General features: G+C 39.1%; 1 protein-coding gene across 4 annotated transcripts in view; it reads right to left on the bottom strand.

Annotated features, from left to right (window-relative positions):
* Positions 1–18,529, bottom strand: part of LOC149311290 (mitogen-activated protein kinase kinase kinase 7) — a 49,990-nt gene that overhangs the window by 16,650 nt on the left and 14,811 nt on the right. For 2 of the 4 annotated variants that reach the window (XM_089530718.1, XM_089530721.1), the window contains 8 exons: positions 18,269–18,407; positions 16,614–16,738; positions 15,365–15,493; positions 13,343–13,473; positions 12,598–12,679; positions 8,999–9,150; positions 8,225–8,384; positions 3,331–3,411 (listed from right to left, as the gene is read on the bottom strand). In XM_089530718.1, coding sequence (XP_089386844.1) covers positions 3,331–3,411; positions 8,225–8,384; positions 8,999–9,150; positions 12,598–12,679; positions 13,343–13,473; positions 15,365–15,493; positions 16,614–16,738; positions 18,269–18,407 — 999 coding nt within the window. The remainder of the gene's footprint in view (positions 1–3,330; positions 3,412–8,224; positions 8,385–8,998; positions 9,151–12,597; positions 12,680–13,342; positions 13,474–15,364; positions 15,494–16,613; positions 16,739–18,268; positions 18,408–18,529) is intronic. The other 2 variants (XM_089530720.1, XM_089530719.1) reach the window with 1 other exon arrangement.

Raw genomic sequence — 18,529 nt, 5'->3', positions numbered from 1 at the left:
ATAATATATTACCTAACATATATCTATTGACTGATGGATTAAAGTTTTGGTTCAGATATCTGCCTACAATACCAACAGCAGGAATTTAACTGTCTGTTTCCTAAAAATTGTATAAAAGTATTGTAGAAGCTGCGGAGGCTTTAGGTCTTAGACTTTTCAGCTGGAGGTGTACAGCTGTTGTTTGAAAAGGGCTGAATACAGACATAGAAGAGAATAAAAACGCCTGACTTCCATGCTTCTTTAATGGCAAACAGGCTGTATGAAAGCATAAAAAAGACCTCAGGAAACTATGAAGACTAGAGGCATGAGCAATTCTTTTTCACCCAATAGGAATTCCATCTGAGAAATACAGATAATATCTAAGAACATTCTAAGTCCCACTGATGTCAACAGGACTTGAAAATACAGCTGAAAGCTCACCTGCAGAACTCAGAGAGACAATGGACACCTGCAGGATCCAATATGTCAAGAAATCATACTTGGGTGCGTTACAGACGCGCCGAAGGGGCGTACTAGGGTTAGGAAGGGGCGTTTTAGGGTTGAGAAGGGGCGTCCCTTCCGGACGCCCCTCAACCCTAATACGGACCGAGTGCGTACAAAATGGCGGTGCACACAGGGGGCGCCATTTTGATGCCGTGGACGTGTAGTGTCTGGATGTCGCACGGCGGAAGTGACACCGCGAGTGCGCGACTAGTGCCTCCTGGCGCTACTTCCGGGTCACAGAAAGAAGCGCCATTTCGGGGCTTCTTTCTTGCTGTGCCCGGGAACCGCACAATTTGGCCGCTGCGGTTCCCGGACGTAGCAAATAGCAGCTGCGGCAGAGCGCCCTTCTTGGGTGCTCTGTAATGCGCCTTAGACACATTTCAATAACTAATGGTACTGAATAGTTAAAATAAAAGAAGGATTTTATAGTAAGGTGTGAAAGCCTAACTCAGTGATAAGTGGCTAATCAACATTTCTGCCTTTACCTAACAGTGAATCCCAAATACATAATGTATGTAGAAAATAACACAAGTACCATTCTATGAAATACTGTTTAGTTAGTCACAATAATGTTCTGTACACCCCAAACTATTATTATTATTATTGTTATTATGCTTTATTTATAAAGCGCTGTAAATTTACACAGTGTAAATTTACTACTTATGATAATACATCAACAAACCAACAACTCAAAATGCATGATTTATCTTCTAGGAGACAGCTATATTAATTTCTTTCAGAAATTATAAAGGAAAGAAAAGGCATAAAGAAGGACACTTGTGGTAGCTTTAAGACTAACCACTGTATTTTCCTATAAATTTTAGTGAATTATAATCTACACCTTCAAACGCAATGATGCACGACATTTGGGCCTGATGGCTACTACAGATTCTAAAGACTATCAGGTTTCTTCTGTTCTATTGGCAAGCAAGGCTATGCATTGCTATTGTAGTCCAATGTGTCAAAATGAGTCTCAATTCTAAATAAAACAAAATAAAATAAAAACAGCTCCCAATCCTGTCAGAAAGGCTCTTCAGGGGAATTTCAGGATTTGTCTCCTAAGTAGTCGTCTCAGGGAATGTTTCCAGAAACACTTTCCCATTGGCTGTGTTGTGAACACACTGAACTGATGTGCACCTAAGCATGGCCTCAAAACCTGACATAAAAACAGCTAACCTTGAATAATGCAAATCCAGATGTATAAGCAGTTAGAGATTTTTCCAGTGTCAGATTTTCTGACATGAATAGCTGTCAAACATTTGATAATTAGATTTATTTCATATTTATTTTTCACACATTTGAGGTGGTAGGATCTGGCTTACAAATGTGTAAAACAAATAAGTTTGCTGCTATTTAAAATTCTGCAGGAGTCCCATGTTTCAAAGCATCACCGTTTCTGAGGATACATAAAGATGTTTCAAACCACTTGTTGTCTGAAATTCCTTATCAGTTGGGTAATTCCAAGGGTGTTGGCACTTGTATCATGGCCAAGTGGCATTACATCTTGCCTATTTAGAATTCCTTTCAAAGCTTCCTTCACCACATCCTAACATACTGCATCACATTGTCTTCATATTTTACTCAGGATGTACATGTGATTGGTATACGAAATGTGCTTATTTGTTTGGCTAGAAATTAGTACTATATAAAGGTCATGCAATAAGCATGCTTCAGCTGACAAATCTAGAGTGATAGTCTTATGGAGAGCATTAACTACCCCAGAGACTTCATTTCTATGTATTGAAAGGTTATATGTTTTGCTCTTGAAATGAGTTAGCTTAAATGTGCTCACAGAAATAAAGTTTTCCCCTCCTCCTATCTGTGTACCTTTAGAGAGTTGGGAGCTCCCACTGTGTGAGACAGGGTGAGGGACTTCTGGAGATAGGATTGCTTGATTTTGGGTCCTCCTACTCTTTCTATCCCAAGAGTGTGGCCACACTATAACAGAAGCAGCTGTATGCAATGTTTACCTGATATAGTGGTTACTGCTAGGGAACCATGAGATGGGTTATTTCAATCCTCTTACATACTAGCTCCATATATGTGTTCAATGTAAATATTCAGCATTATTTATACACTTAAAATTACGGCCAAGACCCAGCAGGGTACATTTCCTGACAGAATTACTCTGTTTAAACAGAATGAAGGTGTGTGTTGCTAGGAAAAGGGAGGGAAAGAAATTTCTGTTACACTGGCAAGGCAACACCAGAATTTTATTTGATTTTGGCTTATGAATTTTCTTTGAAATCAAAAACTATTTAATCCTAATGAAAACATCTGATTGAACATTTTTTTAAAAAAAAAGCATCAATAATAAAATATTTACAAAATGGAATTACAGAAGTTGGGTGTGGTTATTATTAACTAAATGGACCAAACTAAACACTGCTAAACTATTAAACTGACACAGAATGGCAATCCTTTATCAAATTTTGTAGAAACTAGCATTACATTTTCAATCCTAATCTCTTTTATTTTAGGGACCATGGAAGTCCCCCAATCCCTATCACTGTCATCCAGTAAGCGGGGATGAGGAATCAGGCCAGGAAACATTATGTAGCTACAAAGGTTACAAAAGTTAAACAGTTTACAAAGTATTGTAAAGTATAGTTTTTTCTATGCCGTAATGGTGAATCCATGCCCTGGATATTTTTACTTATTAGAGAAAAGATTTCTGATATTTTGGAATGGAAGAAAGAAACACCGAAAGAAGTCCTTTCTACATTCATATCTGACAAGCTGGCACTAGACAGTAATCCATTCATAAACAGGAGCAAGAAGTATTTAAAGATTTGACCATTATCCCAGAATCAGTGTCAACAGACCCATGCAGCTGGTATTTGATACCTGGTTTGATGATCTCTGGGACATCCAGAATGTTGCCAAATGAAGCAGTTTTACGATGGCCTCGTTTAGGTTTGGAAGAGGCTGAAAAAACACACACACACATACAATACACATGCAAACGACTACAAAGGTAACACAAATCATTCAGACTAAAACCTGCACTTTTTTTTACTGGATTTGGTTAAACTAGGATACATGCAAAATAGGTCATGCTGAATGAACTGCACAGCTTTCCAATCATGCTTAAAACAGTAAAGCACTTGTTAAAAGCAGCATGTATAACTTGGGTCAATCATGTAACACAGCACATTATTAGTTACAGTTAGAAACACAAAAGTCGAAATAACAAAGTGCAATGGCAATGAAGAAGGGAAATCCCAAAATCAAGCCACAAGACAAGCTATATTGTCCACTGGCCCCACCTCACTCATATGTTCACAAAATGAATCCCCTACAATGGAATACAAATGCTCTATAAAAAATGTACACTCCAAGAGAAATACTTCATCTAAATTGTCATATGTTTTCATGAATGATATTGATATACTCAGTTTAGCATAACTAGATTTAAAGTTTCTCTGTTTTTTTAAATTGGAAGCAGATTGCTATTGCTGTTTTGAAAAAGTGTCAGAATCAACTAATGCCATTAACATTAAGTTTACAGTTACCAGTTACACATATGAAGTGATTAAGGTAAAACAACACAAGTATTTGCTGGAAATGTAATTTGTAATATAAAGCTTCATAATTAAGTACAGCTGTTAATTTACCAGTTAAAATAAAAAAGTATGATAGTAATGTAAAAAATGATGATGATGATGATAGTAGTAGTAGTAGTAGTAGTATGGTGGCTCGACAAGTTAAAAGCTCCTTATTAGGAACATATTTGTGAATGCATTCTAGTACATGAAGCTGTTCTAGAGAAAAATTATCACTATTTTGGTTGTAAATTTTCCAGTATTTGCCTAAGGCAATCCCAATGCAAGACACCAAGAGAATCTATTTCTGGGTTTGGGTGTGGGACTGAAAACTGAAAAAGGGCAATGTTCTCTGTGGTTAAAGATTAAGATCTGTTGCTTTAGCAACTTTACTTCAAAGGCTATTCTCAGATACTTGGGTACACAAGTTTTCTAATATAAGAAACAAATCTATCCTTGAAGTATTTCATTTATTCTAGGCACAATAGATTTTGATTTATTCAGCAACCATATCTGAACATGCTAGTCCCTAAATTACGGAGCTGCAGTGGGAAGGGGAAGTGGCACTGGTCCAATTCTGAGCAGAACACTATTCAAGGAATATCCCCTGACAGAAAATTATCTGGAGCCAACCCACAATGCTTTCTTAGGGCCAGAACAAACAGCCAATAATGGGCGGCTTGAAGCCCCCTTCAAAATCATTTTGGGGCCATAGGAAACATACGCTGCTGCCCCAATGCTATTCGGGCCGGGAAAGAGCTGCCTTTTCCAGCCCTGCTGTAGCCCCAGAACAGTTCCAAGAGGCTCTGGCAGTGTGCAGTGTGTAAATACTGTGCTGCTGGAGTGTCTTGAAGCTGCCCATATCTGGGCAGTTGGCCAGCTTCTGTGTATCTTTGGAGTGTGCGGTGTGTAAACACCATGCTCCCCAAATGCTTGGAAGCAGGCTCTAATGGGCCATTTGTTTCGGCTCTTACTTAAGGAAAAAGAAACAATTTTATGTATTCCAGATGCCTGATCTCTGACAAGAAACATCAACAGAAATAAAAGCTGTTCTGCGAAAAGGGTGGGGAATGTGATACCCTGGGCATCTCCTTCTGCTACTGCAAACGGAAGACAATTCTATGGCAGTGGCTTCAAAAGATGTTTGAGAAAGATGAAATCATACTAAGTACAATACACTTGTCCCTCCCTATTCGCTAGCGGTAGAGGCACAGGACCCCCGTGAATATGGAAAAACTGCAAATAACAGAAACACCATGTTTTTACCTGAGAGGACACCTCTCTAGAAATCTCTAGGTCCTCCAGTGCAACTCTGTGGTCAACGTCCCACAGATGCTGACCATAGAACTGCCCTGGAGGAGCTACAAATGCCTAGCAGAGTATTCTCTCTAGGAATCTCTACGTCTTTCAGTGCAACCTTTAGTTAAAATTGACCATAGAGTTGCACTGGAGGACCTATAGATTCCTATAGAGAACATATTAATCAAATCTGTGAATAATCAAATCTGCAAATATGGAGGGATGAGTGTACTTTCTACTATATTCATAAGTACTCTGGACTGTGGCCACTGCTTAGCATTCTAGGCCATATTTCTCAAGTTATATGATGTGACAGACCAGACTAATACATTTTTTCTTATGTGCCAGGGATAAGTACAATTGGTGCACCATATTATTACTGTAATTGTATAGTTTCCTAGAAAAACCCTGTGGACCATCTGCTGATAGCAATGTTGATCACCAGTCTGAGTGACATTATCCTGTCATCTTTCGGACGTTGAGGGAGAGAACAGGCTGGCCCAGTGTCATCAGGGGCTAGCCTGAAGACTGACTGCCCTTCCTCTATAACTGTCATCTTTCGGCTGTTGAGGGAGAGAACAGGCTGGCCCAGTGTCATCAGGGGCTAGCCTGAAGACTGACTGCCCTCCCTCCACAACTGTCATCTTTCGGCCGTTGAGGGAGAGAACAGGCTGGCCCAGCGTCATCAGGGGCTAGCCTGAAGACTGACTGCCCTCCCTCCACAACTGTCATCTTTCGGACGTTGAGGGAGAGAACAGGCTGGCCCAGCGTCATCAGGGGCTAGCCTGAAGACTGACTGCCCTCCCTCCACAACTGTCATCTTTCGGACGTTGAGGGAGAGAACAGGCTGGCCCAGCGTCATCAGGGGCTAGCCTGAAGACTGACTGCCCTCCCTCCACAACTGTCATCTTTCGGACGTTGAGGGAGAGAACAGGCTGGCCCAGTGTCATCAGGGGCTAGCCTGAAGACTGACTGCCCTTCCTCTATAACTGTCATCTTTCGGCTGTTGAGGGAGAGAACAGGCTGGCCCAGTGTCATCAGGGGCTAGCCTGAAGACTGACTGCCCTCCCTCCACAACTGTCATCTTTCGGCCGTTGAGGGAGAGAACAGGCTGGCCCAGCGTCATCAGGGGCTAGCCTGAAGACTGACTGCCCTCCCTCCATAACTGTCATCTTTCAGCCGTTGAGGGAGAGAACAGGCTGGCCCAGCGTCATCAGGGGCTAGCCTGAAGACTGACTGCCCTCCCTCCATAACTGTCATCTTTCAGCCGTTGAGGGAGAGAACAGGCTGGCCCAGCGTCATCAGGGGCTAGCCTGAAGACTGAGTGCCCTCCCTCCATAACTGTCATCTTCCGCTGAGGGAGAGAACAGGCTGGCCCAATGTCATCAAGGGCTAGCCTGAAGATACAGTGTATCTTAATTGTAGATTTTTCTTCTACTGTTTTATAATTTTCTTGTACACCGCTATGATCTATGTGGAATAGCGGTTTATAAATAAAACATATTATTATTATTATTATTATCCTGAGCATCCAGCATCCCTCACAGCTAATACTTACATTATTAAGTCCCTGCAAAAAACAAAACAAACAAACAAACAAACAAACAAACAAAAAAAACACAAAAAAAAAACAAAAACAAAACCTCAAGACAAAACAAAACAAAACCACACCCGGAATACAACTTTCCTAAAATAGAACACAACTAGTTTAAATATAGCAAAGATTAGCTTGAATGCTCTGCAAAGATTACATTTTATTTCATGGGTATTTTTGCCTTATGTTTGCACTAGTTAATTCATTCAAATAGGTTTGCATGAGGAGAATCGTCCACTACTTTTCAATTTATCTTGGAGTGGGAAAATCTTTTGCCTAAAAAAATTGTTTTTGTGGTTTTCAGGGGCTTCGGAGACAATAACTGCTGCATTTGGGACAAGTTTTGGATGGTTTTAATAAAAAAATTAATCTGAAAATCTACAGAATCTACAAAAAAAATTCTTGGTTTGGGAGCCCTTGGATGCCACAAAAATGAGGCATGTGGGCAATACTTTCCTCTGTCTTAATAGTGCAGAAATGTTTCAGCTCTGGGTGGATGAAAATGGATAGTTTTAAAGAGGAGAGCAATTTTATTTTTATTTTTTTTAAAAAGTGTGACTTTAATAGCTACAACCACAGACATATCTAAAAGAAAGGCAAAAATTGCATTTACATTTCACTGACTTGAGCAGGAATTAATGGAAATTACAGTTATGAGGGGAGTAGATAGGGATTCAGCACTATGAGTAATATGTATGATTTTTCAGAAATACTTCCTTTTTCTTTGGGGTGTTCCAGAGTTGCAATACAAGAGTCACTGTTAAACACACTTGCTTTTTGTATCAATATATTGTGCAAAACTGAAAATCATCCATTTAAATTGGCTGAATGTTAAGATATCCTTACAACTGGGATATAAAGCTTAAGTGAGAGAAAGCCTGTCATTCCCTTGAAAATCCTCCTCAAGGAGTCCCAGGCTCTCTTGAATAACATGGATTGTACAGTACTACAGGAGTCTGTGATGTGGTGGGGAATCGTCTCCAAGTGCAAGTCTCCTGTGTTAGTAAAGCTCCACTTCTGCAAGGGGCCTTTGTCTGAATTTGGATAATTTCTGCCATCCACTGTGGCATTAGGAGGATCTGGCCTTCCAGAGAATTATTTTGAGCAGGTGAGGAGTGCAAAGAGCTACTGTCCTAACAACCTTACATTCATGCAACCACTTCATCCTACCCAAGGTGACAATCTTAATAAGAAATGCTAAAACATTTAAAGGATGAGTATATGGTTTTCTACATGTCTAGCTTTTTTCCATGTCATTCCTCCTTGAGCTGCACACTGTCTAGATAGTCAGTAGTATTCTTACCTGTGGTAGCAGCGATTCTTGCTTCTATTTCAGACATATCAGCACTCATTCGCTTGCTTTCTCCTGAAACAAGGGTTGACTGTGGTCTTCCACGAACATCTGACAAGCTTTCCACACTGCTACCACGAGATGGAGGTAAACTCAAGCGGCCAGGCTCTCCCTGTAGAAAAGTGACTGCTTTACAAATGTTCAAAAAAACTAATTCCTGAAGTGAGTGAACAAAAATGCATATACAGATACATTTTTAACCACCATTTTATAAATTAAACTTCGTAAAATGACATAGAAGTATATAATTATTACTACTGCACAGCAGTGACAGAAAAATACAGTTATACTTCTGTTGAGATTTAAAATATACCCAGTTAATCCATGGACCTAATTTTTTTTGTATCTTCATCAAAAGCATTCAGTAGGTATTTAATGTGGGCATAAATAACAGTCACCCAATCCTGATGTACTGGACAGCAGTTGCTGTGAACAACAAGAGTCTGTTCTCCTGTCAATCAAGATGCAGCAGACTGATCTTCCCACTTTCTCTTTGCAAATGATCTCCAGTGCAAGGAATAAGTGTGACAGGCATCCTGATTTTGACTGTCTCTCTGAAAATCACTTGTTGGAGGGGTGGAAACATCAGTCTACAGTGTCCTGATTGACAGAAGACCAGACCTTCATCGCTCAATGCGGCTGATGCATGGTAAATCATGATTTGGGGGGCTGGGCCAGGAGATCTAATCTAGATTTGCTGCCAAAATTTATACTGTATATTCTTACCGGCTGCTTGGCTGAATTTTTCATCTGTTGGGCCAGCTTTGACTCTAAACGTTTAATAGTGTCATTGGTAGCAGGTCCTTGAAAATCATTTGGTTCCATATTGGCGTCACTCTTGTTACTGGTATTTGTGGAAGTCATATCCATGAATGAACCTAAAAATGATAGAAGGATCTTGCTTTAGTTAAGAAGTCACTTTAAATCAAAACTTGAAAATTTAATGTTAAGAAACAAAAATATAAATAAATGCTGACACTATCCTCAACTAAAGACATCTGTAACTGAAGCCAACCATAACTGTTCTGGGACCCATGGTACACTTAGTAGTACTGGATGTAATAGATAGCTTGGGTGCATCATTATATTCATTCTTTTAATTTAAACAAAACTTTAGAACCTCTGCTACATATACAGTCAGCCCTCTATTTTCACAGAGGATCCATTCTGGGACACCCCACCCCCCGCAAAAACAGAAACTCGCAGATATTCATGCCCCATAGGCTTGAAGGGTGGCGCATGCCCACGGATGGCTGCAAGCCATTTTAACCCCCTCCGTTTGCTCCTTGCGAGTAAGCGAGGGTTGCAGATTTGAAGCCTACAAAAACGGAGGGGCAACTGTACATTTTGTATATTTATTGCATCCTATTATTTCTCTTGTTTTTGGAAGTATGTAGAAAAATACCAAGTAGATTGAAATATTTCAGTTTTAACTTATTTTCTAGAATAGCAGATTTAACACAGCATGTGAAAATCAGTTTCTAACCATTAATGCAATAAATCACAAGTAAAGACATTTTATTGAGACATGAAAGGTAGTTCTGATGATAGATACAGGGTGGGTTATTTCAAATCCTCTAGGAATTTTACATCAGGGTGAATACATGTGCATAAGGTCATTTTTGGGTCCTCCCAATCCTTGCAGACTGCATCTACCATTTGCCAAGATCAGGAGAGAATTTCTGGTCACAATTTCTGCAGTTGTAGGCTGTTTTGGAGTGGTTGCACCCCCAAACCATACTTAAGTCCCAACCTGCAGTCCCTAGAGATATTTTTGGCAGCATATGGCAATTTAGGGCCATTTTACTTCAAACATGAAGGTATGGGCACGTACAAAAACTGCACAGAAAACTTCCCCACCAATGTTGGATTTTTCCACCCCAGGCTCATGAAAACATAACAACGGCCTGTTACAGACGGGTGTAATAGTACGGACTGGGTCCGTACTAGGGTTAGAAAGGGGGGTCCCTTCTGGACGCCCCTAACCCTAGTACGGATCGAGTCCGTACAAAATGGTGGCACCCGTTCCACATGGGGGCCGCCATTGCTATGTCACCACCGCACCATCTCCATACGAGGCGGCGCGGTTGTGATGTACTGGCGCCGCGCCAGGGCGCATAGAGCGCCCTTTCTGCGGTGCCAGAAGGAGCTCTGAAACGGAGCTCCTTCTGGGATTTGTGTCGTTGGCGCAGCCTTTAGACGGCTGCGCCAGCGACGCAAGGCAGAAAAGAGCCGAGTGGCCCCTTTCTGCTTGTCCCCGCCGCCGTCGGGTGTCATTGAGGCATGAAGCCCCAAGGACACCCCTTTCCAGGCCGCGGGGAAGCGGCCTTTTGCCACTTCCCCGCGGCCTGGAAAGTGGCGGATCGGGGCCCCAGAGGCTGCCGTTCTGGCAGCTGAGGCCCCGATCCAGCAGGGAAAGGAGCGCCTACAGGCCGCACCAAAGGGGCAATCTGTAACGTGCCAACAAAATCCTATTTACTAGAAGCATCTTAAATGTGGAGATTTATGTTGATACCTCATTTATTTTTCTACACGTATCTCAAAATATAGTGAATAGTATCAAACTTTATGAGGAATATATTCAAACAGGAAGCTGAACTTCAGGTAATTTCTTCATATATGAGTTGCTACATGAGTGGTGGTGCAGCAGTTTGAGCATTGGACTCTGATTCTGGAGACCAGATCCCTGCTTGACCATGGAAACTCAATGGGTGACCTTAGGCAAGTCATCCTCTCTCAGCCTCAGCGGGAGGCAAGGCAAACAAATTTTGCCAAGAAAACAAGGGTTGCCATAAGTCAGAAATGATTTGGAGGCACACAACAACAGTGAAGACCTAAATGGCTTGGGCCCAGAGTACTTGGAGGACCGCGTCTCCCCATACAATCTGCCCCGCACACTCAGGTCAGGGGGGAAAAATCTTTTGAGTGTTCCCAAGACAAGATTTGTACTAACGGCGCAAAGGGCATTCTCTGTGGCAGCCCCGCAATCTTGGAACGCTCTCCCTGAGGAGCTCTGCTTAGCCCCCTCCCTGGAGTCGTTAAAGAAGAACCTGAAGACTCATTTATTCTGTCAAGCCTTCCCTCACATGTCCTGACTGCTTTTCCCCTATGTACTGTGTGCTGTATTGTATTGGATTTTTTAGATTGATTAATATTTTTAATTGATTCTATGTGGATTTTAATGATGTATAGTTGTGCTGGTTTTGATTGGGGTGCTTTTTATTGTGAAGTTTGTTTTTAATCTGTATTGTATCGCATTTGTATTGTCTGTAAACCGCCGTGATCATGGGAACGGCGGTATAGAAATAAAATCTCAATCAATCAATCAATCAAAACAACTTTCAGTGAAAATTTATTTCTTTACAGTGATTTTTTTTCATACTAAAATTATTTAACAGAATTTATATTCTGTTATAAATTATAAGTATACACATTAACTATAGGTATATTATTGTTCTTTTAAACAGGACAAAAGGTGGAAAAAATCTTGCCCTTCTGGGGTTGTTGGACTGCAAATCTCAGCAGCTCTAGTAAGCATAGCTGATGGTGAAGAACGCTGGAAGCTGCATCTGAACAACTACGGAAGGCACATATCCTTAGGGAAATCTGTCTGAAATACTAGCAAACCTCTATGATTTAGCAGCAACTACATTTGACTATATGGGATCAGTGATTTGTTTTTCTGCTATCTGTTGTTTCAAAACCTCTGTTTTGGACTTCCGATCCCAGAAGCCACAGCCAACTTGGCCAACAGTCAGGATTTATGGAAGCTGAAGTCCAAAACATTTGGTGGAAGAAAAGTTGGAAATCACTGACGTACAGCGTTTATTTCTAGGGTTATAACCAATGCTTCTGCTCCACTTCAACATCTTCTGTCTACCTCAATGCCATTACACCTCTGTGACCTGTGAAGTCCAGAAGCTAGAAATTTTTAAAAAATTCTGCTAGTGGAAGCATCCATAAGTGGAATTGTTTTCAGAATGCTCTCAATCCACCTCCATGCATTTTCCAGCACCACTTCCCACACTGTTCTGGAAGACCTTTCAATCCACAGGGAAAGATTCTGAAGGCATACAATGGAACGCAGGGGAAGGGAATAAATGGAAATTATCTCCCCCCCCCCCATTTAACTATTAGAAAACTTCCTCTGGATCATACTGTCTGTGGAGAAAAAGAGAACTTCTGTCTACAGGAGTCTTTTGCTGCATCTAGACCAGTGACTGCTAGGAATGAATCCAAAGCACACATGTATGCATGTGTGTGTGTATTTACGTCTATATCAGTACCATATCATCATAAACTTTTAATGTATTCTATTTACTTACCTGTACTAGTAGCAGAGTTGCTTTGGCCTTCATCTGAATATTGGCATGGATACTGCAGAGGCTCATCTGCTCCTGGAAAGTACTGCAAGGATATAAAGGAGGAAAATCTTAATGATTAACAAATTTATTTTGTAGCCAATGTGACAGAGCATGTGATGGCAAATGGACAGAGAAAGAATCAGAAAACCACTGCTATGTAGTTTGTTCAAGAATATCATGGAACATTTTGGAAAAAAAGTCTGATCTCACAGTGGCATCAAAGGGTGAACAGGACACATAAACCAAAGGCCCATTCCTGTCGTGCTGAACTGTGGTGGCATTATGTGGGGAAATGGCCTCTAGTCTTATATTTTGAATTGGGGAGGGGAGAATAGTAAGACAATGTTATAACTATATCTTAATGAGGCTGATAAATACCATCAAGACACTGTCGTTGATTATTCATGGTGCTGACAAAGGGAAAAAATGCTTTTGAAACTCCATTTCAAATACCAACTTTCTACTCAATCCAGCCATTTGAACAGGTTGGATGCTCTGATGCAATGAAGTGATTATGAAATGTTTCATGACTAGGGGATTCTATTATCTTTATCCTCCAGTTCTGCTATGTTAGCTACTTTCCCCCCTATGTCCACACTTATCTTCATACACTACTTCCATGGTTTTCTGCTTACCATACCTTAAACAAACTGACCTTTATATTATATTATATTATATTATATTACTATAATTTAAACTGTTATACCTGCATCAAATGTGTCATTATTTTGACAATTTCCTCCATGGAAGGTCTTTGTGAGGGATCTTTAGACCAACAGCGTGTCATTAAGCTCTCAATAGGCTTAGGCAGATTTTTTATCAGTGGCGGACGAGTACCTGGAAGTAGATCAGTAATATTATTTTTTACTCTCTCTTGTACATATAGAACTTGTGAGAATGAGACACATTTCTGACACTGTTATTCATCCCCTAACTGTACTGAATTGACCATCCTTGATTGTTTAGGATAGAAGTTGGGAACTGTGATGAGGTTGAGGACCACTTTCCAGGATATTAAACTGTAGAAGGTCTACACTTTTTTGTGTCACCCTTCAAAAAAAAAAAAAAATTAATAATAATAATTTGTTTTATTTATATACCGCTATTCCAAAGATCATAGCGGTGAACAGCAAGTAAGCTAATTAGCAAGTAAGCTAATTTGCCCCCAACAGTCTGGGTACTCATTTTAGCGACCTCGGAAGGATGCAAGCCTGAGTCGAGCTTGGGCCCTTTTGCTGGTCTTGAACTCGCAACCTTGTAATAATACTATTATTGTGCACTGAAATAATAAACAAAGCAGTAAAGTTATTCAAACTCAGAGTTCCCTTCAGGCCCTTTTAAATATTCTGAAAACTCTTTAGGAAACTGACTTTCAGTTAACATGGATTTCCTATTCATTCATGGATTTCATGGATTTCCTATTTATTTCCAGCAAATGAATAGTTCTACAATCTTGCCAAGTCTTCCAGGGCTCAGGTCAAAAACTGAGACAGGAAGGTTACAAAGTAACTTCTTGGGCTTTTTTTTTGTTTGTATTTTGCTATATTCTTTTAAAAGGTTTGGGATTTTTTGTCACCAAAATGTTTTTAAAATGTACTTGGGAGAGGAGTAGGGATACAAAAAGGGTGGTGCAAATGTGATCAAACTTTCTTTCATCCTGATTTAGACATAGCATTGCTACTCTTCCTAAAAATGTATTTTTTCTGCTTTCAATATCCCACCCCCTTTGGACACTGAAAGATTTCACATATGAGTGTGGAATTATTTCATCCCTTCACTAAGTGGCACACTCCAGATATATGTCAACTTTAAGAAGAGGTACAATAATTCAGAATAACAAAGTCTTCCTAGCTATTTATATAATTTATATTTCACTCTGTACCTGAAAAGGCTTTCAGAATTGCTTACATTAGTAAAAAGAACATGAGACAGTAATAACAATATAACAAGCAGTAACAAGATGTAAATGAAGAAAAATACTGTCTTCAAAATGTTAGATGGAATATTTACCACCTATGCTTTTAGAATGAAAATGTACTGATGTACTACTGGAAATCATCCAGACAATACTTGTTCAATATACATGAAGAATAGAGAAATGCTCAATATAATTCTATTATTATACTGGGCCAGGAAACAAAGCACTAGTTTTTATTGCTGGGCTATATTCTCAGTCTAAAAGGCATTAATAATATTTCAAATAATTAAATTGTGGGGGAAAACCAAACTCAAACACACCATGCTGAATTACTTTATCTGAGTCAAGTCTGAACAAATATAGTGTAAATCGCACATGCTAGAGAAGGGTGACTAACCTGTACCAAAACATTAACTTTTAAAAACAGGTTGCGATTTAGAAAGCAACAAGACCATTCTCTACATTAGCTAAAGCAATGGCCAAACTGAAGAGGTGACTATTGATTTGTACATGTAAATAAAGATCTGCTTCACTTGTGCAAAAAACACGTGGGAAGATTAACTGGGGGTTGCATTAGCCGTTCACGTGCATCTTTTACTTTTCTTAATCAGATCCCACACCTTGCTTTCACTCTCTAAATTTTGTGTCATCAGCTTTTATACAAGCAAAGTTGTTTTAGTATGTCTGCTTTGGCCCTAGGCTTTCATAAGCACATCTGGAATCACAGTATGGCACGATATTGAAAGTGTGGGGCAAAACACATAATCATATATTTTAGAAAAGCACTAGCCCTGTAACTTTTCAACTTACCATTGTGAACTGCCCACATGATTCGAAAAGCAGGACCACCAATCTCATCAAAAGGTTTTCTACGGGTAATCACTTCCCAAAGAATAATACCCCAACTGAATACATCACATTTTTCACTGTAATTGCTACCTGAAAAAAGGTCATTTATATAATTGGTGTCTTTTTAAAAAACATTATATTCTCATTAGTAAGAGATAAAGGAATTATCTGAATGTTATGGCAAAACTGAACCAAGTTTGTTACACACAATTCTGTATTGCAGGCTTCAGAAGAAGGCTTCCCTTTCCTCACATACAGCCAGTGTTGAATAATACTGAGTTCAGACCAGTTTGTGAACAGAAAAAAAAAGGCTAGAATCCAATGTCTTCCATATTTATGCAGATATTGGAATATTCCAGACCATTTGTAAGTGAATCCAACTATGAAGTGAGTGACTCATGGCATCCTTGGACACTGACCACATTCACATGCAACAATAATCCAGAATTCTCCAGAATTCTGGCTCATTGGGGGGAACTGAGTGTGCTTGTTCAAGCTACTTGTTTGCTTCTAACCTTTACAGATTTTTCCTGGTAAAATAATCATTCTGAGGATGTTATAAAACATCCTCTGTTTGACTGCTGACTGGAAGGCAGAGAAAGCATCTTGAAGTGACTACTATACATGCCCTCAGTGAGAACCTGCTAAGTGGTCTCTTTTTGAACATTATTGTCCAACTTTTCCTATACAGCATTTCAGTGTGTTGGGATGTTAAGATGTGGTCCTGCCACAATGGTATTGCAAAGAAGAAGGATCCTAATGCCTATTGTCTGTGTCCATAATCTTATTTGCCCATATTTCAGTGTCACACAACAGATACAATTCAAGAATATCTAGAAACAGCAACATTCTAATTCCTTATGAAATGGAACACAGCTTTATTAAGATTTATTATTAGCAGATTAGTAATTTCTTTCCAGCTATATAAATTTATACTGGATTAATTAAACTAGACAAGCTATTATCTGTCTTTACTTATTTAAAGTAACAGCTTAGCTATGAACCTCAAATATTTAAAGTATATCATTTTGTTAGAGGGTTTTAAAAAGTTTTTTTAATCTACTCAGCTATTTCTAAGACCTAAACAATGAAATAAAATTATAAAAATTACTCCACCATCCCAACATAAATTCCATGATAGAACTAGAAATAAGCAAGCACATTGTAAAATAAACAACAATATATATTAAAGTCAATATTACTTTGTTACCTTCAAAAACTTCTGGTGCCATCCAAGCAGCGCTTCCCTTATTGTTCGTCATGTGTGTCTGAATATCACAGGCTGTACCAAAGTCACAGATTTTTAAAACTGTCCCCCCTGCCACCAAAAGCAAGCTGTCAAACAAAAAGAATAGTTTAGTAGCTTTCCAACTAAAGCAGAGTAGTTATTACTCTAATGCATGTCTGCAGAATTGTTTTCAGTCTTGCCAAAGATCATTTAGATTTAATATCTGAAGATTTAAATATAAAGAAATATGTATTACATGTTACATTTATCCAACATTTAAACTGAAGTACAGTGGGCAGTTGTTATCCTCTGGGGTTTGGTTCCAGGCTCCCCTGTGGATACCAAAATCTGTGGATGTTCAAGTCCCGTTAGATACAATGGATAGCAAAATGGTATCCCTTCTATAAAATGGCAACATCAAAAGTTCCTTTGTGTAATCTATCTATCTATCTATCTATCTATCTATCTATCTATCTATCTATCTATCTTTCAAGCAGTGGATGCTTGAATTGATGGATAAACAATCCGTGGATATGGAGGGCCAACTGTACTGTTATACAGTGGACCCTTGTTATACGTTGGGGTTTGGTTCCAAGCTCCCTCTTGTATAACAAAATCCATGTATCCTCAAGTCCCATTAAATATAATGGTATAGCAAAATGGTGTCCCTTATAAAAAATGAAAAATCAAGGTTTGATATTTGAAATTTACACTTTTTTGAACATTTTCAAACTGTGGATGCTTGAATCCGTGTATAAAAAATCCGTGTATAAGAAGGGCTGACTGTATGTTATGTTAACATTGATTGAGATCTAAGAGTACTCCAATTGGAAAAACATATTGTTGGGATGGTTTTTTTTTTTTTTTGGCCCCGGTGCATTTTATTTGGAAAAACAAACTGGACATGGCAATTGGCTGAAATTTGGGGTAACTGTTCTGGTGATAATGCTGAAAAATAACCTACTTTGTAAGTCTAGTTATGAGAAGAACCTAGAACATGATGGGCTATGGGGGACTTAACTGTTCAATCTTGAAGCAGGAGGATTTAAGTTAATAATTCACTCATAGTCTGTGCTTTCGTTAATAGTTGCTACTGTTCCACATTTTATTTTAATGTCTTATCTTTTCTGAGTCACTACAGGACTTACATTATAAGGCAGAATGGAGCAATCTTGGCACAAAGTGAGTCTTATTGGAACACTGATACCATATTGTTTCAGTTTTAACCAATCATAGGCCAGAGAAAAGAACTGAGTACTATAAAGGCAATTATTCTATATTTGCAATAACTATTTATATATAATATAAGCAATAAACATTTAAAGGACTATCTGTACACTATCCAGTCCAGATGAACTGGTACAAATGAACTAATATATTCTTAAAATTGTAATCTAAAATGTTATACAGACAGATGTGCTCTTAAATTCTTCAGTGAGTCGCTGGGCTGAATACACTCTTCAATAATCATGAAAATAATATCTATACATGTTGTTACACATACAAGACTAAAATTAAGATAGTTTACATCACATGTAATAGCAGATACTATATATCACAATAGCTTCTAAAATGAGTAGAAAAAAGGCAACATGTTCTTTGAATGACAGAAAATATTATGATTCCTGAAAACCTACTTTGGTGGCTTTAGGTCCCTGTGAATAAGAGCCTTTGGTTTCATACTGTGAAGATATGCTACTCCTTGAGAACACTGTAAACACCAACTCATTGCATGTGCAGCAGTGTAGTAAGGCAGTGGCTCAGCACCATGTAGAACTGGAAAACAAAGGTACAAACTAAAAAGAACTTTATTGCACATTATGGTAAATATGATGTAAATACACTATTTCTGTGAACATGATGTGAAATACTATATAGACTTAACTATAACTTGACCT

The sequence above is a fragment of the Sceloporus occidentalis genome, unplaced genomic scaffold (genome assembly GCF_023333645.1).
Source record: "Sceloporus occidentalis isolate IW3139 unplaced genomic scaffold, rSceOcc1.0.p SCAF_6, whole genome shotgun sequence".
Taxonomy (NCBI): domain Eukaryota; kingdom Metazoa; phylum Chordata; class Lepidosauria; order Squamata; family Phrynosomatidae; genus Sceloporus; species Sceloporus occidentalis.
This window is presented reverse-complemented; position numbering and strand designations above follow the sequence as displayed.